The 27,533-nt window shown below is 43.4% G+C and overlaps 1 protein-coding gene across 2 annotated transcripts; it reads left to right on the forward strand.

Moving 5' to 3' along the window:
* The first annotated feature begins 217 nt into the window (after window positions 1-217).
* Window positions 218-27,533, forward strand: AGR3 (anterior gradient 3, protein disulphide isomerase family member). 2 transcript variants are annotated; one of them, XM_014581180.3, is made up of 8 exons: window positions 218-567; window positions 4,669-4,812; window positions 10,068-10,131; window positions 12,863-12,915; window positions 14,111-14,187; window positions 14,356-14,419; window positions 25,205-25,288; window positions 26,991-27,533. In XM_014581180.3, the coding sequence occupies exons 2-8, from the start codon at window positions 4,707-4,709 to the stop codon at window positions 27,038-27,040; spliced, it is 498 nt and encodes a 165-aa protein (XP_014436666.1). In that variant the 5' UTR covers window positions 218-567; window positions 4,669-4,706; the 3' UTR covers window positions 27,041-27,533. The 2 variants fall into 2 exon arrangements, with proteins under 2 accessions (XP_014436666.1, NP_001273855.1); NM_001286926.1 differs by lacking the exon at window positions 218-567 and having other exon boundaries at window positions 4,707-4,812; window positions 26,991-27,040.

Below are 27,533 nucleotides of genomic sequence, written 5' to 3' on the forward strand. Positions count from 1 at the left end.
TATAAAGTAGCATTCCTCCTAAAACTTAAAGAAACAAGGTACCTTCCTTTGTTAATTACATTCCTCCACACAAAGTAACTCTTGTGTCTTCCTATTAACTTCATACCTAATCTCCAAGCACCAGTGAACCCAGCCATTCATTGGGAACAATAGTACATACAGTTTAATCTTTCACTGATGGTTTCTATTTTCACTGGACCGAGGCCAGACTCAAACTATTTGGGGGGAAAAGTCACAGACACACACAAGTCACTATTTATTGTGAGTCCCAATATAATGACATCTGATACAAGGCAAGATGGAGAGAAATCCGAGCATTTACTGTACAAGCATGGGAATTCACAAAAGTAAGAAGTTAAAGGGGAGGATAAGAGGGGTGTGGGAAGAAAAAAAAAGTTTAGCTTCAGACTAACTGGTTCCTGTTTTTTTCTGCCGGTGAATGCACTCTTGTTGCTGTGCTCATAGAACTGTGCAGGTCAGATAGTCTTGTGTGTAAAAATCACACCCATTTTTAAACTAGCTACTTCCAGAAAGAGGAACTTTTATCAGCAGAACTGATCAACTAAGGTGAGCAGTTTTCAATATTTATGTATTTATTTAGTAGTGAATCTATGTTATCTAGAATGTATATAACTATCTATAATGATGGGTAGAAGGATAAGAAAGGTTAACTGGCAAAAAAAATCGTCTAAAGGGAATATGTAACTGAAGAGTGAGGCTGATTTCACAGGTGTCTCCTATAACGAATGCATCATTTAAACCAGCATATTGGCATTGGATCTTATACTAGCAAAAATGGACTTTTAAGGCTGCATCCATCAACAATGGTGGCAATTATCTTTAATAGAAGTCATCCTATGTATTCTTTATGATAATTTTCTGAAAAGGGTTATTTAAGTGTAAGAAAACTATTGCTGCTGGCCTTAAGCTAAAAAACTGTTTTCATTTCCTGAGACTGAAGAAGATATTCTTCTTGATTGTAAGAAGCGTCTGATTTATCTAAAAGGAAATGACTGATTTGCACATTTCATAGCCGTTCTATAGTCAGAACTCTGAGGCTATTTCACCAAGCCATAACCATTAATGTGTTCTCAGTACTTTGAAAATATAAAATAAAATATAAGTGACAAAACAATCAAAGATTAATACGAAAATCTATATAATGCTAAAGATTATTAACCCCCATATGCAATGGCTACAGTGAATATTTTTGTTTTGTTTGTTTGTATGCTGTAGATAATAGACCTACCCTTCTAATGACCATGGAGTAGTAATTTGCACAGCCCCTGAAGAGAATTTGGGATTGATTTTCTGTTCTCCCAAATTTTTCAGTCCCTGGGTTAAAACAACAGCCTTAGTCCCTCTTTGTGGAGCAGTGGGAAACCTCCTATTATTCAGCACTCAACTTGGAGCTCTTTAACAAGCTAAGGAGCTCCCAAGGAGTTAGAAACAATTCTTGAGTGGAGGAAGGAAGTCTGATACACATAACACTGAAGGCAGGAGATGTAAAACAAAGAAAAAATTATAGGATTTTTGAAACCCTGAAAAAGCAAAGCAAGCCACTAGAGATCAGGGTTGGGAGGGAAAATATGAGTGACTTTATTGATTGGTTTAGAAGCCTAGAGGAGTCTCTTAATAGTTATGAAATCCTTAGGAGGATAGCACTTCCAAGGAATTTGTTGTTGTAGTTCTAAGCAGCAAACTCTACTGTGGCTCCTTTGAAGAGAGTCTATTTTTGTGTTGAGACTGATAGAAGTAGGAGAACAAGTACTGCAATACACCTGCCAGAACTAAAGTTGGTAACAGCGATGCATGTGGCACTGAGGGGCTTGTGTGTAGTCGGTGTAAACCCCCCAACATTTTTCATGACTGCCCACCCTGAATGTTATTACCCTGATGACATTCAGTCATGGTTGGTTCTGGTGAAATTCTACAAAGGATGTAGCTACTGAGATCAAATTTAAGGTATTCTCTATCACAACAGGCTTAATCCTGACTTGGTTAGATTTTTATAATTTTTAAATTAGAGGCCTCTCTCCCAGACTTCAGGTCCAGAAGGGACCATCATCTGTGCTAACCTCCTGCACATTGCAAGCCATAGAATCTTGCCAATCATGATTTAAAGAGTTCGAGAATTCACCTTTAACACTAGTTTGAACCAGCAAGTGACTCAGCCCCATGCTCACCACGGCAGCAGGAGTGGAGCCACCCTGCAGATTCTTCTGCTCTGCTCCCTCCTGCCACAGTGGGAAGCGGAGCGCCCCAGTCCCAGGGCATTTCACTTCCTGCCACTGCAGAGAAGTGGGGCACAGCAGGTGGAGCAGAATAGGCTGCTGAGCCATACTGGTTCCTGCTGCCATGGTGAGTGCAGGGAGAGTGACTTCTGCTGCCGCCCCATGCCAGGCCTCCCGGTAACCTCCTGGCTCATGTTGCTTCGGGGAGGCATCAATAAGGAGGCAGAACAGGGGCAGGGCTTGGGGAAAGGGATGGAGCATGGGTAGGGCAGAGGTGGAGCAGAGATGGGGCATGGCAGGACGTTTGGTGATGGGTTGTCCTGGGCTCTATGCTTAGGGCACTGGATGGAAGCGGGGAGGTTTCCCAGATCCTCTACCTCCCTAGAGATGGCCCTGGTTAGACCCTTAGCATGTGGGCATGACCCAAAAGCCAAACACATGCTAAAGAATTATCTGTAGTATCTCAGAGACCTCCTCATCTTCATTCCATTCCTGGCCTTTTGAGATATTTGCTACCAGCAGTCACATATCAGCTTCATGCCACTGTAGGCAGTCTCATTATACAATCCCTTTCATAAATGTATCAAGCTCAGCGTAGAAGCCAGTTAGGATTTTTGCCCCCACTGTTCCCTTTGGAAGTCTGTTCCAGAACTTCACTCCTCTGATGGCTAGAAACCTTTGTGCAATTTCAATCCTAAACTTATTGATGACCACTTTTTATCCCAGACTTCATGTATCAATACTGCATGAGGAGGAGTTATCCCTCCGATGTATTTATAATGGGCAGTTTTAGTTTATTATTATTATTTTTGACAGAGTGTGTCACTATGCATGAAGTGCTGCCACTAAAATTAGCATCACAAGTGATAATGAACTGATACAGAGACTTAATTTTCTGTTCTGAAGCATGCAGTCACACAGAGTATACTTTTCCAATGACATTCAAACAATACATGGGAGCTTTGGAGCTGCAATGCATAGCAGTGACTGGACCAGACCAGAAAGGCAAAAGCAGCATTAAAAAAAAATTCTTACTAGGTTCAAAAGTTTTTTATTTTAAACAAAAATTCCTGTTTGCACACCTTATGCACTTCACACTTCTAATCAGATGCAGAAATCATGATGTTTCATGAGTGGATATTCTCAAATGACTTTTGCCATGAACAAAACCAAGAACACCTAGAATACCGACGACATATCCATTATATTTTCTGAGTTAGGATAGAGATTTTGGACAAAGATCAGACAGATGTTCAAATTTTCAATTTTTTTTTTAGTGGAAGAGGATATTTTTATTATTAAAACAAATTTTAAATGCAGTTTTACATTTCTGTGGGTTTTGCTTTATAATTTTAAATTGCAAAAATATTTGTCTCTTTTCTGGGAAATCCCTTTCTGATGTTTTTCCAATGTGTCTTCTTATATCAGATTCTCCCAGAAGACAAGCTTTTTGTAATTTCAGCTAATTTTTTAATCTCTTGTCAATAGAAATGTTCCTATGTCATTAGTTTGTATTATTAATAATGATAATAATAATAACAACAACAGTACAGTATGGGGAAATGAAAAACAACCCCAGAATCATTGTTCTGTCATGTTTGCAACTCAATAATTAGATTATTATACTAGGGCATGATGACTGAAAAGTGAAATTGACTAGAAATGAAAGTGAAACAGCTTCAATTTTCACTGTTCAAAGCTATAGTACAGGTTGAAACTCTCTAGTCCAAGACCCTCTGGACCTGACCACTGCCAAGCCAGAGGATTTTCCGAACCACAGGAGGTCAGTATTATCTAGACTCTAGCAGCATTACCAACAATTCCACTGCTTATTGGGCTCTTAGGAGACATTTAGGAAATAAATCAGATCCAAAGGTGAAAGCAAGCGGGTATTCCCTGGTACACAGCTCTGGCAAGAGCTGGCTGAGCTATGGCAAAAGCCAGCAGGGAGCTATTTAAAGAGCGGGCAGGGACCCAGGTTGCAATAGGACAGTCCCTGTAAGAAATTTTAAGTTACTTTCACCACTGATCAGAGCTAAATAACAGTGCAGAACACTGAGATCCAGGACTGATGGCTGTAAATAAACTTTATGGGACTACGGGACACTTGTCACACACGTAATAAATGGACATCCAGCTAACTAAAATCATGCCAGACCATGGGTGGTGCTGGACCAGAGTGTGCTGGACTAGAGAGGTTCAACCTGTAGTGACTATATTTTTCTCCAGGTATATTTCTGACAACTTTGCAGTATGCTTAAATACCTACAATCAGGCACCTGGACTCTGGACTATTGTCATCGAGCAAGTCCATTGTTTCCAGAACAAAGAAAACAGTCCTGGGGGGTGTAGATTATTAGAAGGCTATTAAATCATCTTTCAGCTGGCAACTTGTAATGAACCACCCAACTAACAAGGTTGCTTTGTCTTCCAGTTTCACAGCTGCATTGAAAGGTGCTTTCTTTTTAAAAAATGGTTCATTCAGCATTGGCTTTGACACTCCTGCTAATCGCAGTCTCTTCCAACCTTGCAATGGCAATCAAAAAGGAAAAAAGAGCTCCCCAGACTCTGTCAAGAGGTGCAGTATGACTTTATTTAATGTGTTTAGTTAAAATAAAATGTAGCTACATGATTCAATTCAATATTTTATATTTCAAGATGTTTGATAGCATACAATATTTATTTTAAGTGTGCTTTTTTCCTCTGAAGAGGACTATATAAAAAGAGCCCTTTGTTATTGAATAGATCTACCCCAGTGTACATTTACTCCTATCAGTTTTCTTTCCCACCTCTTACCCTTATTGATTTTTTCCTTTAAGCACTGCAAAACCAACAGAGCTAAGAGTGAGTAGGGTTCTGTTTCTTCTTGTGCAATGAAATAATGCACACCATTTCAATTAGCTATGCCTTTGCAAACCTAACAGAGCAAAGGAATTGTACAGATATTAATGAAGGCCTCTATCATCAGTAGGCGGCTACTGTGGGAATTACAGTAAAACTCTGGTGGTCCGACATCCAGTGGTCTGGTACGCCTGATGGTCCGGCACCAACTGCAACCCGGAAGTGCTCCGGCAGCTGCTTCAAGTTGTTAGAGTAATTGATTAACTGCGGCTGGATCCACAGCCGACACGCAGTTAATGTAACTTTCCTCTCTACTGCAGGGAGGGGGGGGCCAGGGGAAGGTAGGGGTCGGTGGGAGAGGGGGAGGGGGAGAGGGAGGAGGAGGGGATGAGGGTATGCCAAAGCAGCCGCATTCAGGACGTTCTGGTCAGTTAGTCACTCCGGCTGGATCAACAGCCGACACGCAGTTAATGTAATTTTCCTCTCTACTGCCGGGAGGGGGGGGCAGGGGAAGGTAGGGGTTGGTGGGAGACCCCTCTCCCTCTCCCTCCCCCTCTCCCACCGACCCCTACCTTCCCCTTCCCCCCCCCCCCCCCCCTCCCGGCAGTAGAGAGGAAAATTACATTAACTGCGTGTCGGCTGTTGATCCAGCCGGAGTGACTAACTGACCAGAACGTCCTGAATGCGGCTGCTTTGGCATACCCTCATCCCCTCCTCCTCCCTCTCCCCCTCCCCCTCTCCCACCGACCCCTACCTTCCCCTTCCCCCCCCCCTCCTCCCGGCAGTAGAGAGGAAAATTACATTAACTGCATGTCGGCTGTGGATCCAGCCAGAGTGACTGTAACTGACCAGAACGTCCTGAATGCGGCTGCCTGCCTGTCACCGCCTCTCCTCTTCCGCTCGCAGGCTCTGCCTCCCTGCAGCAGGAGGGAGGGTTTGGCACACCTCCACCCCCTCCTCCGCTTCTCCTTCGACGAGACCCGCCCCTGCCAGAGTACCTCCTGATAGTCCGGCATTTCTGATAATCCGGCACCACCTGGGTCCCAAGGGTGCCGGATTATCGGAAGTCTACTGTAGTTCCATTCTGGTCTGACGTGCTTTTCTTCAACATAAAGTCTCTCTCTGAAACTCAAGATGTTCCTTCTTTGTTACTTAGTCCTCCAGCCAGGTCACTGCAGAGTCCTCCCATTCCAGGGAGTCAGAGTCCTATTGGGCATCTGTCTCAGGCAGTCTTTGGCTCCACTGTCCAGTCTATGGGTCTGGCTTTACTCCAGGTTCCAGATCAGGCACCTTATGCTTGCACCCAAGCCCCGGTGCTGTTTCCCTGGCCTCCTTCCTACTTCTTTGTTCTCATCTCTTAGCCTCCTTGCTTTGGGCATGTCTACACATCAGGGCTAAAGTCGAAATAAGCTACTCAACTTGAGCTACGTCAATTGTATACCTTAAGTCGAAATAGCTTATTTTGGCTTTTGGCACAGTCTACACAGCAGGAAGTGTGAGGTAATGCTCTCTTCCTCTGACTTCCCTTACTCCTTGTAAAATAAGGGTTACAGGAGCTGGAATAAGAAGCTTTATATCTTTTTGACATTATGTCGAAATACCTGCTTGTAGGGTAAACGCGGACTATGTTATTTCGGAGTAACATCAGTTATTCTGAAATAACACTGCTGTGTAAATGTATCTTTTGTATCAGAGGGGTAGCCGTATGAGTCTGGATCTGCAAAAGTAACAAGGAGTCCTGTGGCACCTTATAGACTAACAGATGTATTGGAGCATAAGCTTTCGTGGGCAAAGACCCACTTCGTCAGATGCATGTAGTAGAAATTTCCAGAGGCAGGTATAACTATGCAGGCCAGAAAAAGGCTAGAGGTAACAAGGTTAATTCAGTCAGGGAGGGTGAGGGCCACTTCTAGCAGCTGATCTGGAGGTGTGAACACTAAGGGTGTGTCTAGAGTACAGGGTTTTGTTGACAAAACTATACCTGAGTCTACACTACCGCCAAGTTCTGTCGACATGACAGAACTCGGCAGTTTTGTCGATGGCGGTAAACTTTCTACAAGGAATTGCGCCTTTTGTCAACAGAGTTCTGTCGACAGAAGGTGTTATTGCATCTACACTCTCATGTCGACAAAGCGGCTTGCTTTGTCAACAGAACTGGATGTAGTCTAGACACTCTTTGTTGACAGAGGCAGTATCTGTCGACAAAGCCTCTGTCGACAAAAGCCTGTAGTCTAGATGTACCTCAAGAGAGGATAAACTGCTTTTGTAGTTGGCTAGCCATTCACAGTTTTTGTTTAATCCTAAGCTGATGGTGCGAAATTTGCAGATGAACTGTAGCTCAGCAGATTCTCTTTGAAGTCTGGTCTTGAAGTTTTTTGTTGCAGGATGGCTATCTTTAAATCTGCTCCTGTGTGTCCAGGGAGATTGAAGTGTTCTCCTACAGGTTTTTGTATATTGCCTTTCCTGATATCTGATTTGTGTCTGTTTATTCTTTTATGTAGGGACTGTCCAGTTTGGCCGATGTATATAGCAGAGGGGCATTGCTGGCACATGATGGCGTATATTACATTGGTAGATGTGCAGGTGAATGAACCAGTGATGTTGTGGCTGATCTGGTTAGGTCCTGTGATGGTGTCGCTGGTGTAGATATGTGGGCAGAGTTGGCACCAAGGATTGTTGCATGGATTGGTTCCTGAGTTAGAGTTACTGTGGTACCCTTTGTAATTTATCAACCCAAACTACCTTCTCCCAGGGAGGTACTACAGACTACTTCCCCTGCAGCAAATTCCTGGCTTTATACCAGCCCTGTCTTTTCCTTCTCATCTGGGTTCCAGCTTCAGTCACAAGTGGATTGTGCCCACGAAAGCTCATGATACCATCTACATGTTTTGTTAGTCTATAAAGTACTGCCAGACCATTTGTTGTTTTTTTTCTGTACAGACTAACTCAGCTGCCCCCTGAAGCTTCTGATACGAATAGACAGGGATGTACAAATATCCCAACTCAACACATTTGACTCCCCCCACCCAGTACCATTTTTGCTTAATCATTTTTCAGAGCAGAAGCACATTTCGAGACTGACCAATGAGAATGCTCACATCTCTATCACCTGTTCCTGGGCTGTTCATTTTCACATGTTGAAGAAATTTTCAACTTTACTGTTAATTACAGTATTTAATTTTAATGTCATTATTTTCTCTCTGCTAATTCCCTTAAGAATATGGGTATAGGAGTAGCTAAGGTCCTCACCACGTCTCTATCTCCATTTGTGGAATTTAAATAAGATGACTTGCGTTGCATAGTCTCCATCTACCTCCCCTACCTCTCCCAATAATGTACCATTTAAGAACTCAGCAGTCCTCAACTACCCAACACTTAACCTTGGCAAAATAACATTGCTGAGGAGTCTAAACCTACTAAACAAAAACTCACACATTAGGGACCTGTGAAAGCACATGAATCAATTGGACAATACTCTCCTCAAGTAGGGTTGCCAACTTTCTAATTGCACAAAACCAAACACCCGTGCCCCAGCCACCTCTCCCACCTTTTCCCTGAGGCCCCACCCCAGTCTCACTCCTTGTCTGAGGTTCCACCGCCTACTCATTCCAGTCCCCTCCATCGCTAGCTTGCTCTCTGCCACTCTCACTCACCTTTATTAGAGTGTAGGAGGGGGTGAGGGCTTTTGCTGGAGGTGCAGGCTCCAGAGTGGAGCCAAAAATGAGGGCCATGGTGTAGAAGAAGGCTTTGGGTTGCGCAAGGGTTGGGCTGTGGGGGGTGGGTGAGGACTCTGGCTGGGGTCTGAGTGAAAGTTAGTATGTGGGAGTGGATTCCAACTTGTGGCAGGGTATTCTGGGTATGGGCTCTGGCCATGCAGTGCTTACCTCAGGCAGCTCCTGGTTAGCAACACAGAGGGGCAGGCTCCCTGGCTGCTCCTGGAAGTGGACAGCATGTTCCCCTAGTCCCTAAGCAAAGTCATGGCCAGCCCTAAAAGTCTGGTTGGCTTTTACATCCTGTGTGCTGCCTGTTCCAACAAGTCTTACCCCTGCAGTTCCCATCGGCTGTAGTTCCCAGCCAATCAGAACTGAGGAGCTGGCATTCAGGGTGGGGACAGTACATAGAACCTCCCTGACTGCCCTTGCACCTAGGGCTGAAAGGACATGCTGGCCATTTCTGGGAGCTGCACAGAATCAGGGCAGAAAGGGAGACTGCCTTAGCCCCACTGCACTGCCAACCAAACTTTTAGGCAGTGCTGACCAGAGCCATCAGGGTCCCTTTTTGACTGGATGTTCAGGTAAAAAACCAGATGCCTGGCAATCCTATCCTCAAGGCCAGGAAATGACAGAGATTGAGTGGAGAGGCTGGTGATTCACCTGGAAATATTTTAATATTAATTTCTGTTAAAGACTGCATGTATAGACACAGTGTTGCAATCGCCTAATGTTCAAAAATAATGATTCAGGCTCCCACAAAATATCAGATTAGATTAAATATTATCAGTCTTTTTTTAATATTGATTTTTAAATTATTTTTGTTTTCAGATATCTGAAATTCTTAGGGATTGTGTTTTCAAATTTTTCTCCACAACTATGAGAACTGGGAACTCTTTTTTCATCCTAATTTTACTCTTTGACTTCAGGTTCTGCATCAAATGCAGATCAGCCAGATACAGGGATTTGGGGACAGATGAGTGGAATTTACAAAGTGCTTAAATTTGACAACTATCCTGCCCACATTTTGAATTCATGGTACCTATCTGCCTCTTTAGAAACCTGAAGACCTTTGTAAACCTGTTATGGTATTTTGTGCCTAAATTTACGAATGTGTAACATGAGTATAATACTCCAAAGTTGAGATACTGAATAGCTATATGGAGTTTTGAAAGCACTGGATAAAGAAAATCCCATCTCTGTGCATGATATTAATAAATGACCAGAACATATTTTTTTCCAAGACTCTTTTGGGTGGTTAATCCCTCCATTGTGATTCCAGGCTGGGGAGATGATATTACTTGGGTGCAGACCTATGAAGAAGGGCTTTTTCAAGCAAGACAAAGGTAAAGAAATCTTTGAAAAGAACATTTAAAAAAAGTTAATGTTGTCAAGTTTGGTGAAGTATTTAGCCGAAATGTTGTAAAGCAACAAAGTAAAATGAAAACTCTAATTCTAGCTAATCTAGAAAGCATCTTGTTAACAAAACAAAAAATTAATGTATAAATAAAAGCAACATCTTTTTGGTAATCACTCTGAGTACATCTATACTGCATCCCTAGTTCGGACTAAGGATGCAAATGGAGACGACCGAAGTAGTTAATGAAGCGGGGATTTAAATATCCTGCGTTTCATTAACATGATCTCGCCGGCACGCTAGTTTGAATCACAGCTGATTCGAACCAGGAAGTGCGCGCCGGGACGTGTTAGTTCCAACTGAAACCCTTAGTCCGAACTAATGTTACTCCTCAAAAAATGAGGAGTAACGTTAGTTCTGACTAAGGGCTTTAGTCTGAACTAACACGTCCCGTCGCACACTTCCTGGTTCGAATCAGCTGTGATTCAAACTAGCGTGCCGGCGAGATCATGTTAATGAAACGCAGGATATTTAAATCCCCGCTTCATTAACTTGCATTTCTAGCCCAAACTAGGGATGCAGTGTAGATGTACCCTCTCTGACTTACTGCAGCAAACACCATTAGACAAGATGTTGACATTTGTGCATGTGCTATGGAATAGAAAATTGTCATAGAATAAATGTGTATTATTAGAAAGTAAACAGATTTGTTTTCATGATGATGTTTATCTCTAATTAATTCCTCAGCTTCACCAAAATAGCATGAGACAGTAACAGAACATCATGCAACATTTTATTGCATTGACTGATATCTCAATGCTTTTCCCTTTGGCTTACAGCATTAAATATATGGGCTGTTCCTCACTGTTCAAAACTAGTCCAGAATGAGTTCTTGAATAAGGATCACTTTTGAGATTAGCTGGCAGTACACATGATAATTCCTATACACCTCATAACTTTCCAAAATGCTCTTGCAAACCCACTTCTTTCTATAGCAAGAAAACACAGTTCCCAGTCAGCTTACCAAAGAAAATACAATTAATCTGATGCATAGCTTGTGAAAGCCAGGAGGAAAATCCTACCAAGTGCTAGGGATGTAAATGGATAACCATTTAACCAGTTAACTGATAAGCATCAGCTTATCAGTTTCCATTACAGTTACACACTGGCTCCCCAAGAGCCAGCTTCTCTGTGTACTGCAGAGTTCATGGTGCATGTATCTACTAGGACAGGGGTGGGCAATAATTTTAGACAGAGATCCACTTCACTAATTTTTTAAATGGCCACGGGACGCCCCGGAAGGAGTGGGGCCTCAGGCAGAAGGGACGGGGCCAGGACACTTCTGTGTTCCCCTGCCACAGAACCTGATTGGCTTGGGGAGTGGGGAAGCATGTGAAGTCTCTCCCACCCATCCCCCGCTTAGAGAGAACTGCCAGCTGTTCTGAACAGCTGGCGGTTCCCTCTAGGCACCCACACCCTTGACGACAGGAAGAGACTTTGAGAGTTTCTAGATGAATCAGGGCCAGGGGGCGGGAGGAACACGTGAAGTCTCCTGCTCCCTGCTCTCAATCTGCAAGGTGCGCGCAGCGCTTAGAGTGGGCCACCAGCTGGCAGTTCATTCTAAGTGCTGCGCGCCCCTTGCAGAGCAGGAAGAGACTGCGTGCTCCCTGTTCCCACCCTGCAAGGGGCATTCAGAACTTAGTGTGGACCGTCAGCTGGAGCCACATCCCCTTGCAGGGCAGGAAGAGACTTTGCATGCTCCTCCTGCCCCCGGCTAATCAGGGCCTGGGAGTGGGGGGAGTGCACAAAGTCTCTTGCTCCCTGCCCCATACCTCTTGCAAGGGTGGGAGCGGGGAGTGAGAGACTTTTGCATGCTCTCCCTGCCCCCAGGCCCTGATTGGCCTGGAGGTGGCGGAGCGGCAGGGCGTCTGCAGGCTGGATCCACCCGCTTGGCGGGCTGGATCAAACCCACAGAGGTGCCTTTGTCCACTCCATACTAGGATGTTTAGTAGTTACATGGTTACATTAATAAATATCTTTTTACATCCCTAATGAGTGCTGTTTACTACAATTTCAAAACACATGGTAATAAGAGCTGCGCTGAGCACTAGAACTAGTCGAAAAAAGATTCAAAATTTGTCTCACTAAATTTGGTTTTTTTAATTATTTTTCTCCAAAATGTTGAAAGGGATCTAATTTTTAAAGTTTCATGAATAATTCCACAGCTACTCATTCCCCCAACCCTCAATTTTTCAATGAAACTTTTCATAGATAGTTTTCAAGGGTGAGATAGTTTAATCAAAAATAGATTTTTTTCTGATGAAAAAAATCTAGTAAAAAACCAGATCCAGGAAATTTTGACTAGCTCTACTCTGTAGTAAACGTCCACAGCATTGTGCTTCCAGAGTGGAAAATCCTTCATGGAACTATGCACTAAGCAATAATAAAATGATGACTCTCTGCAGTCTCCAAGTTGAGCACCTCTTAGTTTAGAGTATATCTTGCTGCTCCATTTTGTTGAGTTCCTTTTTGTGAAGGAGTTACATGATGCTCTTATCCCTAGGCTCAGAAGTAAGCTCCACGCTTCCCAATGCCTCGGTCTAGTTATTAGTTTAGTGCAACATAAGATACAATGGCAGTTATATATCCAGGGCAATTTATAAAATTAGAGTCACTTGGATAAGCAGAGCATCTAATTATGTATATTTTTATTGTTAAAGTAACAAACCACTGATGGTCATTCATCATCTGGAGGACTGTCAATACTGCCAAGGTAATTTCAATTGTCTGATTGTTAAATTAATTTGGGTGATTTATAGATTATTTATCTGCCAATATCTACATTAACAAGGAATCCTGTGGCATCTTAAAGACTAAGGGTATGTCTACACTACCCCACTAGTTCGAACTAGCGGGGGTAATGTAGTCATCCACAATTGCAAATGAAGCCCGGGATTTGAATTTCCCGGGCTTCATTTGCATAAAGCCGGCCGGCGCCATTTTTAAATGCCGGCTAGTTCGAACCCCGTGCCGCGCAGCTACACGCGGCACGGAGTAGCTAGTTCGGATTAGGCTTCCTAATCCGAACTAGCTGTACTCCTCATTCCACGAGGAGTACATCTAGTTCAGATTAGAAGCCTAATCCGAACTAGCTACTCCGTGCCGCGTGTAGCCGTGCGGCACGGGGTTCGAACTAGCCGGCATTTAAAAATGGCGCCGGCCGGCTTTATGCAAATGAAGCCCGGGAAATTCAAATCCCGGGCTTCATTTGCAATTGCGGATGACTACATTACCCCCGCTAGTTCGAACTAGCGGGGTAGTGTAGACATACCCTAACAGATTTATTTGGGCATCAACTTTTGTGGGCAAAGACCCACTTCATCATATACATCTGACAAAGCAGGTCTTTGTCCACAAACACTTATGCCCAAATAAATCTGTCAGTCTTTAAGATGCGACAGGACTCCTCATTGTTTTTGCCAATGAAGGCTAGCACGGCTACCCCTCTAATGCTAATATTGTTATATAGTCCCAGACTATATTTATCTGTAACACTGAATCACTTTCTTAGCAGGATTGCATATCAATAGAAAGTATCTCAAAAAATAAAACAATGAAAACCAGCTGCTTACAAATCCCACTGAATGCCTTTTACTAAAGAGAACATGAAAAAAAAATACCCCACAAAGCTGTTCTGCAAAGCTTGATGCAGCATTAGAGAGTTTAAGATGCATGAATTTACTCCTGACTCACTGAACAGATTTAATATTGTTCTATCCTCCTGATCTGGTAACCAGAGAAGGAGACTGGGGCACGACTGCTGAAATTGACCTAAGAAGAATTTACCAAGAATAATACACTTTTGTCAAGCTGTGGCTAGATACCCATTGAAACTAAAGGCTTCAAAACCAACAGATTTTGGAAACGATGATTGCAAGCAATGTTTAAAACCTTCACATCTTTTCTAGCACTGAAGAAGGTTTTTGCAGAAAATGAGGAAATACAAGAAATGGCTCAAAATAACTTCATCATGTTAAATCTCATGGTAAGGAGAAATATGCTGCGTATTTTAAACTGATGTATTTCAGCATAAATTATCACTAGCATTCTCTACTATGGTTTCATATGCCGCTATCATATATTTCATGTATAGATGCTAATTTCATACAGTGCTCATGAATATTTAATCATTTGCTTTTAATTTTCCTACCAGCATGAAACCACAGATAAGAACTTGTCACCGGATGGACAATATGTACCTCGAATCATGTTTGTGGGTATGCAACATATATATCTGATTCTTTAATAATGCAGCCTCCTTGCAACAGTATGCAAGTGGTATAGGACTTTATCCCTCATGATTTACAGGATATGTAACAGTTTTGTTTATTAATTTTTGAGCTAGCATCGATGATGGATTTACCATTGGGCCAATTGTTCCCTGGCCCCGGGCCCAAGTTCAGAAAGGCCCCATTTGATTATGGGAAGCCCAAGAGACTCTGGGAGTTATAGTTCCTTGGCCAGCTCCCTGCCCCGATAGCAGGCCCTGGAACAGGGAAAGGACTACATTTCCCAACATTCCCTTGGCCGTTTGCAATTGGAAAGGGAGGAGAAAGAGGAGGGAGTGGGAAGCTGAGTCATGCTGTGAATGATGAACTGGCTGACAGAAGGGGCTGGTGCTATGAAGGGGAAACACATGGGGACAAGGAGTAGGCAGCTGAGACCAAGATCTCATTCTCTGAATCCTTCCCCAGACAGGATTAGGGGTGCTAGTGACCTCAGTTCACTGCCCCCAAAGAAGGAATTGGGTGGACTAAGCGATCAATGCATCTCCCTCTGAAGCCTAGCAAGGGAGGTATGTGGACCCCACCAGAAGAGGTTAACATAATAAGTAAGGGTATGTCTACACTACAAAGATAATTCGAACTAACGGACGTTAGTTCAAATTAACTTTGATAGGCGCTACACTAGCGCTCCGCTAGTTCGAACTTAATTCGAACTAGCGGAGCGCTTAGTTCGAACTAGGTAAACCTCATTCTACGAGGACTAAGCCTAGTTCGAACTTACTAGTTCGAATTAAGGGGTGTGTAGCCCCTTAATTCAAACTAGTGGGAGGCTAGCCCTCCCCAGGTTTCCCTGGTGGCCACTCTGGCCAACACCAGGGAAACTCTATTGCCCCCCTCCCGGCCCCAGACCCCTTAAAGGAGCACGGGCTGGCAACGATGCCCGTGCCAGGTGCAAGCCTGCCAGCACCCAGCTAGCAGACCCTGCACCTGGCACGTATCGAGCCAGCCACCCGATGCCCCCCAGCCCTCCCCCTCTTACCGGGACCAGGCTGGCGGTTCCCGGAAGCTTGCCCGGGACCGCAAGAGGCGGGCACCCGCCTGGTCTAGTGCGGACATCATGGACCTTGTCCACGAACTCCGCACTAGGCACAGGAAAGCTGCCGTCTAGGGCAGGAGAGCTGCCAGCCTAGCCACCCAGGAACAGGTGTGCATGAAAATCAAGGTGGTCCACTGAGACCCCTGACCCTGAGTCCTGAGCTTACAATGGCCGTCCTGGGTCAGACCAAAGGTCCATCTAGCCCAGTAGCCTGTCTGCCAACAGCGGCCAACCCTAGGGACCCTGGAGGGGATGGACCGAAGACAGTGACCAAGCCATTTGTCTCGTGCCATCCCTCTCCAGCCTTCCACAAACTTTGGGCAGGGACACCACTCCTACCCCCTGGTTAATACCACTCCATGGACCCAACCTCCATCACTTTATCTCATTTCTCTTTAAACTCTGTTCTAGTTCTAGTCTTCACAGCCTCCTGCAGCAAGGAGTTCCACAGGCTGACTCTTTGCTTTGTGAAGAACAACTTTCTGTTACTAGTTTGAAGCCTGCTACCCATTCCTTTCCTTTGGTGTCCTCTAGTCCTTCTTTATTGGAACTAATGAAGAACTTTTCTGTATGCACCGTCTCCACCCAACGCCTGCTTTTAGAGACCTCTATCCTGTCCCCCCTCCGTCTCCTCTTTTCTAAGCTGAAAAGTCCCAGTCTCTTTAGCCTCTCTTCATATAGGACCTGTTCCAAACCTCTGATCATTTTAGTTGCCCTCCCCTCTCCCAGCCTCTCTTCCCCTCTCCCACCTCCTTTTCCCAGTCTCCCCGAGTTTTGTTCAATAAAGAGAGATTCTATTTTTGACCACACATTTTCTTTATTTTGTACATCAGGAAGGGGGGCTAGGGAAGGGTGAGTAGAAGGAGGTGAGGGAGGAATGGGGTACGAGTCCCCGATGGGGAGGACTGGGCTGGCTCTGCGGGCTTCTGGGGGTGGAAGCTCTCCTGCAGCCCTCCAATTGCCCCCTCTCCCCAGATGGCGGCCTGCGGCAAGTGCAGCCGGGCTGATGGCCGAGTGCTGTGATGTGCCCAGTGTGGGCACTCAGGGCACTCCAAGCCAGGACTGCTTTGCAAAAGCGGGGCACCCCTGAGAACTGTCTGTCTGGGGTGGGGGTCGGGTCCCTTTAAGCACAGCCCTCAGCTAGCCTGAGGCAACAGCTTCACGCTCTAAGTCCTCATCTGATGCCCTGCCGGCACTGCTTCCGGCCATCCTTAACCCCGGTTCAGGGTCCACTTAATGTGGACATGCTAGTTCAAATTAGCAAAACGCTAATTCGAACTAGTTTTTTAGTTTGGATCCGTTAGTTTGAATTAACTAATTCGAACTAACTTAGTTCGAATTAGTGCTGTAGTGTAGACATACCCTAAGTGAGGGAAGGTTCTGCCAGAAGACCTGGGCTGCTTTTGGTAGAATAACAGGCACACAAGAGGATTTGACTCTGTTTCCACAGCCATAGAAGCAGAAATGGGCTTTTCCTTTCTCCAGTCTACACTAGGGGATATGTTCAAATTAAGATTCGCAACTTCTGCTTTGTTAATTGTGTAGCTTAAGTTGAAGTATCTTAACTCATATTTTGATGTTGTCCACACGGCGGGAAGTTGATGGGAGCACATTTTCCTCCATCTTCCCTTACTCCTCATAGAAGCAAGACTATTGGCATCGACGGGAGCATCCTCTCAGTTCGAATTAGTGTGTCTTCATTAGACCTGCTCATTCAAACCCCGGAAAATTGACTGGAGCTGCTTCGATCTTATCTGTAGTGTAGACATGGCCTTCCAGATTTATCTAATACTCAGAAAGGGAATCTAGCACTTGCCTTCCAGATTTGAACAGGAGTGCTCAAGTTTAATTTGGCCTCTGTGACATCATTTCTTCAAAATCAAATACTGAACCACTGTCATTTGTTGAAGAAAAAGTAGGATAAAATTGAGTAACAAATGCTGGCATCTTCCCATTGCTGACTGGGATTAGAGTTGCTATTTTCAACCACCACTATCAGTTTGTTTGAGTTTTCTTCTTTGGGAGAAGATAATAAGATTGTGTTGGTGATTTCCCATCAGAAACAGGGTGAAACAAGAGAACCACAAAAGTTGAGGCACCTCAGCTTTTTCTCATTACAATATGGAGCCGGATAACCTCCAATGACACAAACTGAAAATTGTTCCACTTTACTGGGTGCTGAGGAAGGGATTTGTCAGACAGCTATTGGCTGTGGAGCTTTATTGAACTGAGACCAGGACCACATACAGTGACTGGTGAAATAGGGTGGTCCTGGAGACATGGCAATATAATGTCCGGATAAGGAAGGAGGTAAATCGGTGGGGAGTTTCTATGAAATTTCTGCTCACAGTAGACACTAGGGCTGCGTCTAGATTGGCATGATTTTCCACAAATGCTATTAACAGAAAAGTTTTTCCGTTAAAAGCATTTGCGGAAAAGAGCGTCTAGATTGGCACGGATGCTTTTGTGCAAAAGCACTTTTTGCGGAAAAGAGTCCGTGCCAATCTAGACGCGGTTTTGTGCAAGAAAGCCCCGATTGCCATTTTCGCCATTGGGGCTTTTTTGTGCAAAACTGTTTTTAGCTGTCTACACTGGCCCTCTTGCGCAAATACATTTGCGCAAGAGGGCTTTTTCCCAAACGGGAGCAGCATAGTATTTGCAGAAGAACACTGACAATCTTACATTAGATTGTCAGTGTTCTTGTGCAAATTCAAGTGGCCAGTGTAGACAGCTAGCAAGTTTTTCCGCAAAAGCAGTTGCTTTTGTGGAAAAATTTGCAGTCTTGACGCAGCTTAGGTGTACAGCTCAATAAGAAAAACTGGGGGTTGAGGGAGCGGTGTATAGTAGTATGTACAATCTTGCAAAGGTGTGTGATCAAAATGAAAAATGCCTCAGACTCAGTACCAAGTAAACTATAGCACTGCCACACCAGGCCCACACATGGAAAGAGCCAATAATGGTTACTTGGGAGCCCACAAATATGTTTGGCACCAGGCCCACAAAACGTTAATCCAGCCCTGGTTAACATAGTAGTATATACCAAATCTTTGCCTTCAAGGACATAAAGGCATCAAACAAAACCATTGAAATGTAGGGCTGCAAGAGACCTTGAGAAGTCACTGAATCTATCCACCTGCTCTGAGGTAGGATTAAATATGTCTAATCATTCCTGACAGATGTTTGTCTAACCTGTTCTTTAATACCTCCAATGAAGGGGAATTCATAATCCTATTTGGAAGCCTACTTCAGAGATTAGCTGCGCTTATAATTAGCCCCCTTAAACATTTTCCTTAATAGCTAAATCTCCCTTGCTGCAAACTAAGCCCATTCAAGCCCACTGACAGGGAGTACAGGGGAAAAGGAGCATCTGCCCCCAGGCCTGGTGATTCTAAAGAACCCAGGGCTCCTGGCAATCACTGCTGCTACCATGATAGTGGTGGCTCCCAGAGCTCTGGGGCCTTTAAACCGCTACTAGAGCGCTGCATGCTCTGGGCAGCTCTAAGGGCCACTGGGAGCCAGCACAGGGCACTGCAAGTGGCGCAGAGGGCTGGCTGCCCCAGTCCAGCCTATTCTGCCCAGGGTCTCGCCCCTTCTGGGAGATCAGAAACACCCACCCACACCTCTCCCAGGGATCTGGCGTGGCTGTTGACTCCCCTGAGCCCATTATTTCTTGCCCTACCTTCACTGAACATGCAGAGAAACTGATCCTCCTCCTCCTATCAGCCTTTTACATATTTGAAGATTTATTAGATACTCCCTCAGTCTTCCCTTCTCTAAACAACATCCCCTCTAGAAGGGGCAGCCTGAACACACAGATGCACAGAGAGAGAGCAAGGCTCCTCTCCTCCAACAGACTAGAAGATAGGTGAGAGTGGGGGGGGGGGGGGTGAAGTGCATATAAAGGCAGTTTGGGTGTGAGTCCCCCTTTCAATCTGACAATTCCATTCCTGTAAGCTTCTCCCAGAAGGTAGAATTTGAACCTAGTGGGTCATTTTCAAATCATCGCCCCCTTGTGTAGAATCCTTGGGCCAGTGAGCAAGGGAGGCAGCAAGGTTCCACATACTGGAAAATGAATAATAAATTAAAAGTACAGCACTGAGGCTACATCTAGACTGCAGGCTCTTTTGGAAGAAGCTTTCCCAGAAGAGATCTTCCAAAAAAAAAAAAAATCTTCCGAAAGAGAGCGTCCACACTGCCAAAAAGCTCATCAAAAAAGTAATCTGCTTTTTCGAAAGATAGTGTCCACACTGAATGGACGCTATCTTGCATTTAAACTGTGATTACTATGATGGAGTGGCCAGCAAGGCACCTGTGCTTTTTCCCTCTTCTTCCAAAAGAACTCCCTCTTCTCCGTCCACAAGAGCTCTTTCGGAACAAGGGTTCTTCCTCCTGGAAAGAGATTTACCAATGCCGGAAAAGCCCCTCTGTTCTCTCAGTTTTCTTTTGGAAGAATGCAATTGCAGTGTGGACGTCATTGAAGCTTTTTTTCAGAAACACAGCCATTTTTCCGGTAAAAAACCTGTTTTGTAGACATACCGGCTAGACAAACCGGCTAGACTAGCATGATTTTCCGCAAATGCTTTTAATGGAAAAGTTTTCCGTTAAAAGCATTTGCGCAAAAGCGCATCTAGTTTGGCACGGGCACTTTTCCGCAAAAGTACTTTTGCGGAAAAGCGTCTGTGCCAATCTAGACGCGCTTTTGCGCAAAAAAGCCCCGATCGCCATTTTCGCGATCGGGGCTTTTTTGCGCAAAACAAATCTGAGCTGTCTACACTGGCCCTTTTGCGTAAAAGCTTTTGCGCAATAGGACTTTTGCCCAAACGGGAGCAGCACAGTATTTCTGCAAGAAGCACTGATTTTTTACATGAGATTGTCCGCAAGAACACTGACTGTGTAGACAGCTGGCAAGTTTTTCCGCAATAGCAGCTGCTTTTGCGGAAAAACTTGCCAGTCTAGACACAGCCACCCTGAAAGAAAGCACTAAAGGAGAAGTGATCCATGATCAATTTTAAAAGACATTGATTTATAAAGCTGCTCACCACAGATCTGTCCACAAAAGCAGTCGAGGTAATTTGCATATTTCACCTGCCCTCCACACTGTCAGCTATTGGCAAATCTGGCAACAGGAGTTTACTGAGTTGCCTAACTGGAAAGACATCTCCATGAATGTCTAATAAATTGCTCATACAGCACTGTACTAGTATGTCCCTACACCTAGTCTCACAGTGGGTACAGCATGTATTGTTAATGCACCTGTCACGAGGCTGGTAAAAAGGGATGGGTGATTCTGCAATAAAAACCCACTTTGCACCAACCCATCTGGTCCCAGAAAGAATTTAATCCAGGGCCACATGGGGGTAAGGGTGCTCTGAAGCTGCAATGCAATACCAGGGCTGGGCAAGTGGAAGTGGTTGTAAATAAAGAAATTATACACGTGAATTTTTCACCTTCCTATGCTGGTACCTTTCTTTCCAAGTACCAGACCCTACAGTTTAAGTAAGCCCCATACAGAGGATGAGAAATGGGTATTGTGGACAGATCCCTAGGCTATGTCTACACTGCAGAGTTTTTGCACACAACCTCCCGTTTTTGCACAAAAACTCAGAGTGTCCACACTATAAGCACGTTTTTGTGCAAGAAAGAGTATAGTAGGTCGTCAGAAGACAGGGCTTTTTGCCCAAGAGCTCTTGTGCAAAAAGGCATGTGTAGACAGACAACAGGGATTTCTTGTGCAAGAAACCCCTATCGGAAAAAGCATAGGTGCTCTGATGGCCATTCTGTGAATGGCCATCAGAGCTTTCTTGCACAGAGTGTCCATGGCAGGGTGGACACTCTCTTGCGCAAAAGCACATGGCAATGTGGGAGCGCTATTGCACAAGAACTTTTTGTGGAAGATCTCGTCCGCAAAAAGTTCTTGCACAAGAAGACTGCAGTGTAGACGTAGCCCTAGAGTCATTATTTTTAAGCAAGTTGCCTCCTTCAGGAAAGGGCCAGTCAGGGGATACCAATAGACAGTTGCAAACTTACAGCATTGTCACTTCACAGCAAAGGTGGAATCTGCCTTTTTATTTTAACTGTCGCAAGAGAGAGAAATCATGTAGGATCAGTATAGATGAGCTCTGTGCAGCTCTTAAAACCCTGATGTGTAGAGCAAAATGACTCCCAGGTGTTCTTCTTGGTGGTCTTCAGAATAAATCATTTTAACACATCTCAAAATGGTGCAGATTTTTATATCCTGGCTTTGACTATGGAGACCTGTGTTCAAGTCCTTCCTCCATCACAGGCTTCTTTAGTGATTTGGGCAACTCCTTTAGCCTTTTCTATGCCTTAGCTCTCCTGTTGTATAATGAGGATAATAGTATTTCCTTACAGTACAGACAAGGATGAACGCATTAAAGAGTGTGAGGCACTCAGATACTACAGTGCTGGGGCCAGATAAGTTGAGTTTTGAGACTCTTAGCTTGGAAGATTAAGAAGGGAAGCGAGCCAAAAACAAGATAATAAAAGTGAGCTCTAAATAAAAGTTTGAGAATCATAGTAACGTATGATTTTTGTCTCTGGAAGCTCCATATAAATCATACGAACACCTCACCTTATGTCTGACACAGTTTTACATACTGAATATTAGAGCCATTGCTTAATTGGAATTAACTCAACACTTTAATCATGATTAATTGCAGTTTTAATCATCGGGTGCGTCTAGACTGGAAAGCAGCTGCTTTTGCGCAAAAACTTGCCAGCTGTCTACACTGGCCGCTTGAATTTGCACAAGAGCACTGACTTTGTAATGTACAAAATCAGTGCTTCTTTCGCAAATATTTTGACGCTCCTGCTCAGGGATAAGCCCTCTTGCGCAAGAATACTTGCTCAAGAGGGCCAGAGTAGACAGGCACCTTAATTTTTTGCACAAGAAAGCCTGATGGCTAAAATGGCCATCGGCGCTTACTTGCGCAAAAGCGCGTCTATACTGGGCACGGATGCTTTTGCGCAAAAGCACTTTTTGTGCAAAAGCATCCATGCCAATCTAGACGCTCTTTTGCGGAAATACTTTTTAACAGAAAAGCTTTTCCATTAAAAGTATTTCCGCAAAATCATGCCAGTCTAGACGCAGCCATCTTGTTAAACAATAGAATAGCTATCAAAATGTATTATTTTAGGTGTTTTTCTACATTACCAAATATATTGATTTCAATTACCACACAGAATATAAAATGGCCGGTGCTCATTTTATTATTTTTGTTGCAAATCTTTGTACTGTAAAATGATATCGTATTTTTTAGTTCACCTCATAAGAGACGTGAGGTGCAGTATTGTTATTATAAAAGTACAATTTACAAATGTAGATTTTTTTTCATTACATAACTCCATTAAAAAACAAAACAGTGTAAAACTTTAAAGCCTGCACATCCACTCAGTCTATTTTTTGTTTAGCAAATCACTAAGATAAATAAGTTTGCTTACATTCACGAGAGATAATGCTGCCCGCTTCTTAGTTACAGTGTCTCCTGAAAGTGAGATCAGGCCCTTTTGTAGCCAGCATTGCAAGGTATTTACAGGCCAGATATAAATATTTAGCATATGTCCTTTCATGCTTCAGCCACCATTCCAGAGGTGTTTCATGCTTCCATGCTGATGACACTTTTTAAAGACTATTTAAATCCCCTGCGGATTTGCCTATTCCAAAGTGCTACATTAGCATCCCTTTTCTGGAAGGGATGCCAGTGTAGATACAGCCAGTTTGTTTTAAGCAGGGGTGGATATAGGGCAGGGCGAATGGGGCGGCCGCCCTGGGCCCCGCGCTTCAGAAAGCCCCGTGCATGCGCCGTGGCGCTGCTGTGCATGCGCATGGCGTCACTGCGCATGCGCCATGGCAAAGGGGGGGACCCACGGAATTATGCTGCACAGGGCCCTGCAAAACAGTCATCTGCCCCTGGTTTTAAGAACACTTCCACTGCAGATTGTGACAAAATGCAAAGAAGGTACCAAGATGAGATGTCTAAAGACAGCTAAAGCACTCATCCCAAGGTTTAAGAATCGGAAGTGCCTTCAAAAATCTGAGTGGGATGAGGTGTGGAGCATGCTTTCAGAAGTCTTAAGAAAGCAACACTGATGTGAAATCACAGAAACCAAGCCACCAAAAAAGAAAATCAACCTTCTGCTGATAGTTTCTGACTCATGATAAAAATGAACATGTATTGGTCTGCAATGCTTTGGAACCCATCCTCAGCATGCATGGACGCATGATCTACAGAATGGATGTTGAAGCATGAAGGGGCATATGAATCTTTATCACATCTGGCATGTGAATATCTTGCAATACTGGCTACCATAATTCTATTTTCAAGTGACATTGTAAACAAGAAGCGGGCAGCATTAAGAACATAAGAACGGCCATACAGGGTCAGACCAAAGGTCCATCTAGCCCAGTATCCTGTCTGCTGACAGTGGCCAGCACCAGGTGCCCCAGAGAGGGTGGACCGAAGACCATGATCAAGTGATTTGTCTCCTGCCATCCCTCTCCAGCCTCTGACAAACAGAGGCCAAGGACACCATTTCTATCCCCTGGCTAATAGCCTGTTATGGACCTAACCTCCATGAAATGATCTAGCTTCTCTTTAAACTCTATTATAGTCCTAGCCTTCACAGCCTCCTCTGGCAAAGAGTTCCACAGGTTGACTACACGCTGTATAAAGAAGAACTTTCTTTTGTTAGTTTTAAACCTGCTACCCATTAATTTCATTTGGTGTCCTCTAGTTCTTCTATTTAGGGAACTAATAAATAACTTTTCTTTATCGGCCCTCTCCACACCACTCATGATTTTATATACCTCTATCATATCCCCCCTCAGTCTCCTCTTTCCTAAACTGAAAAGTCCCCGTCTCTTTAACCTCTCCTCATATGGGACCCGTTCCAAACCCCTAATCATTTTAGTTGCCCTTTACATCTTGAAAATGTAAACAAAGTTGTTTGTCTGAGTGATTGGCTGAACAAGAAGTAGGACTGAGTGGACTTGTAGGCTCTAAAGTTTCAGACTTTTAGTTGTGAATGCTGTTACAAATGTTCAATTATGTGCAAAAAGTAAGTTCAACTTCCATGATAAATTGTACTTCAGGAGAATGGAAAAATACTATTACTTCTATTTTTTAGATTGCAGATATTGGTAATAAAAACTAAATATAAAATGAGCACTGTACACTTTGTATTTTGTGTTATAATTTAAATCAATATAATTTAAAATGTAGAAAACATCCACAAACATTTAAATAAGGGTGTTCCATTAATAGTACAATAGCACAATTAATAGCAATTAATTTTCTTAATCATGAGCTTAATCATGATTAATTTTAATCGCTTGACAGCCCTATTGAATATATATTCAGTCAGACTAGCCTTCTCTTATGATATTTTCCTTTAAACATGCAATAGAATATATATATCACAATGAATATAATATTCTATTTATCAGTGAGTACATAATATTTAAAATAAATCTCACTTGTTCAGTATATATCAATGTAATAAGAACTTGGGGAGGATGAAATTATTCCATTTGTTCAAAGTTAATGTCCTCCGAAATTACATTTAAGTTGATCCAGCCTCATATTCACAACCAACAGATACTGAAGATGCTGTTACTGAAAATGCAATGGGATAATTGTGTAATATGGCTACTTTTTCAGACCCCTCTCTCACAGTAAGAGCTGATATCACTGGAAGATATTCTAATCGACTCTATACTTATGAACCACAAGATATACCATTCTGTAAGTATCCACATTGTGCCAGCTTTGCATTTCACACTGTGACTACTGAGACATTCTACCCATTGACCAGTGCTTGGGGATCAGATAGCATTTCCATTGTCCTTTCTGCTCCTTTCCCAAAAAACTAACTAGGGAAAAATCTTTAACAGAGGTAGGTAGGTGCGTCTACACTGCAGAGCTTAACTCAAAATATGCTACACAAATTGAGCTACATCAATTGTGTAGCTTATTTTGAAATAGGGAGCATCTACATAGCATTTATTTTGAAACAGAGCACTCTTCGTCTGACTTTCCTTACTCCATGTACTCCAATTTACAGGAGTTGGAGTACGAAGTCTTCCAGCTTGACAGTATTTTGACAATATTTCAAAATAACTCCCTGCTGTGTAGATGCGCACTAAGTTATTTCAGAATAATACTAGTTATTTTGAAATAATGTTGCACTGTAGAACTATGATTAGGAGCTTAATTCTACAAGATATCAAACACTCTGGTCCTGATCCAGCAATGCACTGAAGTACACAAATAATTCCACTAACATTAGTAGAACTATTCATGTGAGTCAAGTTAAGTATATATGTGCAAAAGTTTACAGGATCAGGATGTAAGTGGAACAGTGAAAAATACTGTGCACAAAAGGACTTACAAATGCACAAAGTCAACAGCCTAACGGGAAAAAAAGTGGAAAATATTTTTCTAGCAACTTTCTCAATTTAGAGTTACAGGCAGTCCCCGGGTTACGTACAAGATAGGGACTGTAGGTTTGTTCTTAAGTTGAATCTGTATGTAAGTCGGAACTGGCGTCCAGATTCAGCCGCTGCTGAAACTGACCGCCAGTTCTGACTTACATACAGATTCAACTTAAGAACCCCAAGTCAGCTGCTGCTGAAACTGATCAGCGGCTGATTCCAGGAAGCCCGGGGCAGAGCAACTGTGCCTCGGGCTTCCTGTAGTCAGCGCTGGTCAGTTTCAGCAGCGGCTGACTTAGGGACGCCTGGGGCAGAGCAGCTGGGGTGCTGCTGGGTTGATCCAGCAGACCAGGGAGACGGGGAGCAAAGCCGCGGAGCACGCGGGCAGCGGGACAGCCCAGACGCGCCACAGCTGTCCCACTGCCGGCGTCCTCAGAGGCTTTGCTCCCCGTCTCCCTGGTCTGCTGGTCTCCAGCAGACCAGGGAGACGCGGAGCAAACCCCGTTCGTAACTGCGGATCCGACATAAGTTGGATCCGCGTAACTCGGGGACTGCCTGTACTTAGGTATAACCTAGGGTTACATTATGTCAGACAGGAAAATAATGAGATAACAAGAAAGGGACATGGTTACAGCATCTATCCAAATGCAAAGCATTTTTCTTACCTCACAAACTATTGGAGGTACTGAAGTCCATTGATTTATATTTTAGCTCTGCAAGTATGATTATGAGATTTACAGTTGGAGTAGCTTTAAAATATGAAAAATGCAAGGAAGTGAAAAGGGGTGAAATGGAGTCTGTCAGGTTCTTAGTAGTGATGAACTATGATACTGTACTCCCTCTGGTTCAATAAATGGTGCTAGAAATCCCACAAGAAAAGATCTACACTATGTTTTATGCCATAATATACATCAATTAATTCACATGCAAACCATTTTAATAAATTGAGATTTTATTTTACGATAGAAATGTACTTTACATATTTTTTCATTTGCTATTTATTCTTCTTCCAGTGTTAGAGAACATGAAGAAAGCATTACGCCTCATTCAGACTGAACTGTAACTTGTACCACTGAAATCACCATAACCTCTACGAGGTAAAATGGTCCACGGAACCGCTCCATCATTTGAAATACACTCATTAGCTAATTTGTCTGTATTAGCATTTAAACCTTACAGCAATGTGTAATGGTACCCAGAATTTCATATGAAAACATACCTATATTTCTCAAAAACTTAAAACAACAACACACAGTTCTGCAGCACCTTAGAGACTAAGGTTTTTGTCTCTAAAAGGCTGTAGAAATTTGTTGTTTTTTATTTTTTTTTCAGTTAGATTAACATGGCTGCCCCTGTAATATATTTTCCAGATATGTATAACACTTTTGAATGTGAATGAAATATTTAGAAAAGATTATCAGAAATATAAAACATGTAAAACATTACCTTCATAGATAATTCAGAGGAATGGTAAAAAGAGGCAGAAAGAACATTAGAATTCTAAGGGTGTGTCTAGACTACATGCCTCCTTCGACGGAGGCATGTAGATTAGCCAG

Source organism: Pelodiscus sinensis, chromosome 2, assembly GCF_049634645.1.
Source record: "Pelodiscus sinensis isolate JC-2024 chromosome 2, ASM4963464v1, whole genome shotgun sequence".
Taxonomy (NCBI): Eukaryota; Metazoa; Chordata; order Testudines; family Trionychidae; genus Pelodiscus; species Pelodiscus sinensis.

Bases quoted from the DNA above. Each gene is read 5' to 3' on its own strand.
- AGR3 (XM_014581180.3), top strand. From the start codon at position 4,707: ATGGTTCATTCAGCATTGGCTTTGACACTCCTGCTAATCGCAGTCTCT. The intron at 4,813-10,067 runs GTGCAGTATGAC...TTGTGATTCCAG, and splicing joins TCCCCAGACTCTGTCAAGAG to GCTGGGGAGATGATATTACT. The intron at 12,916-14,110 runs GTAATTTCAATT...CATCTTTTCTAG, and splicing joins GGACTGTCAATACTGCCAAG to CACTGAAGAAGGTTTTTGCA.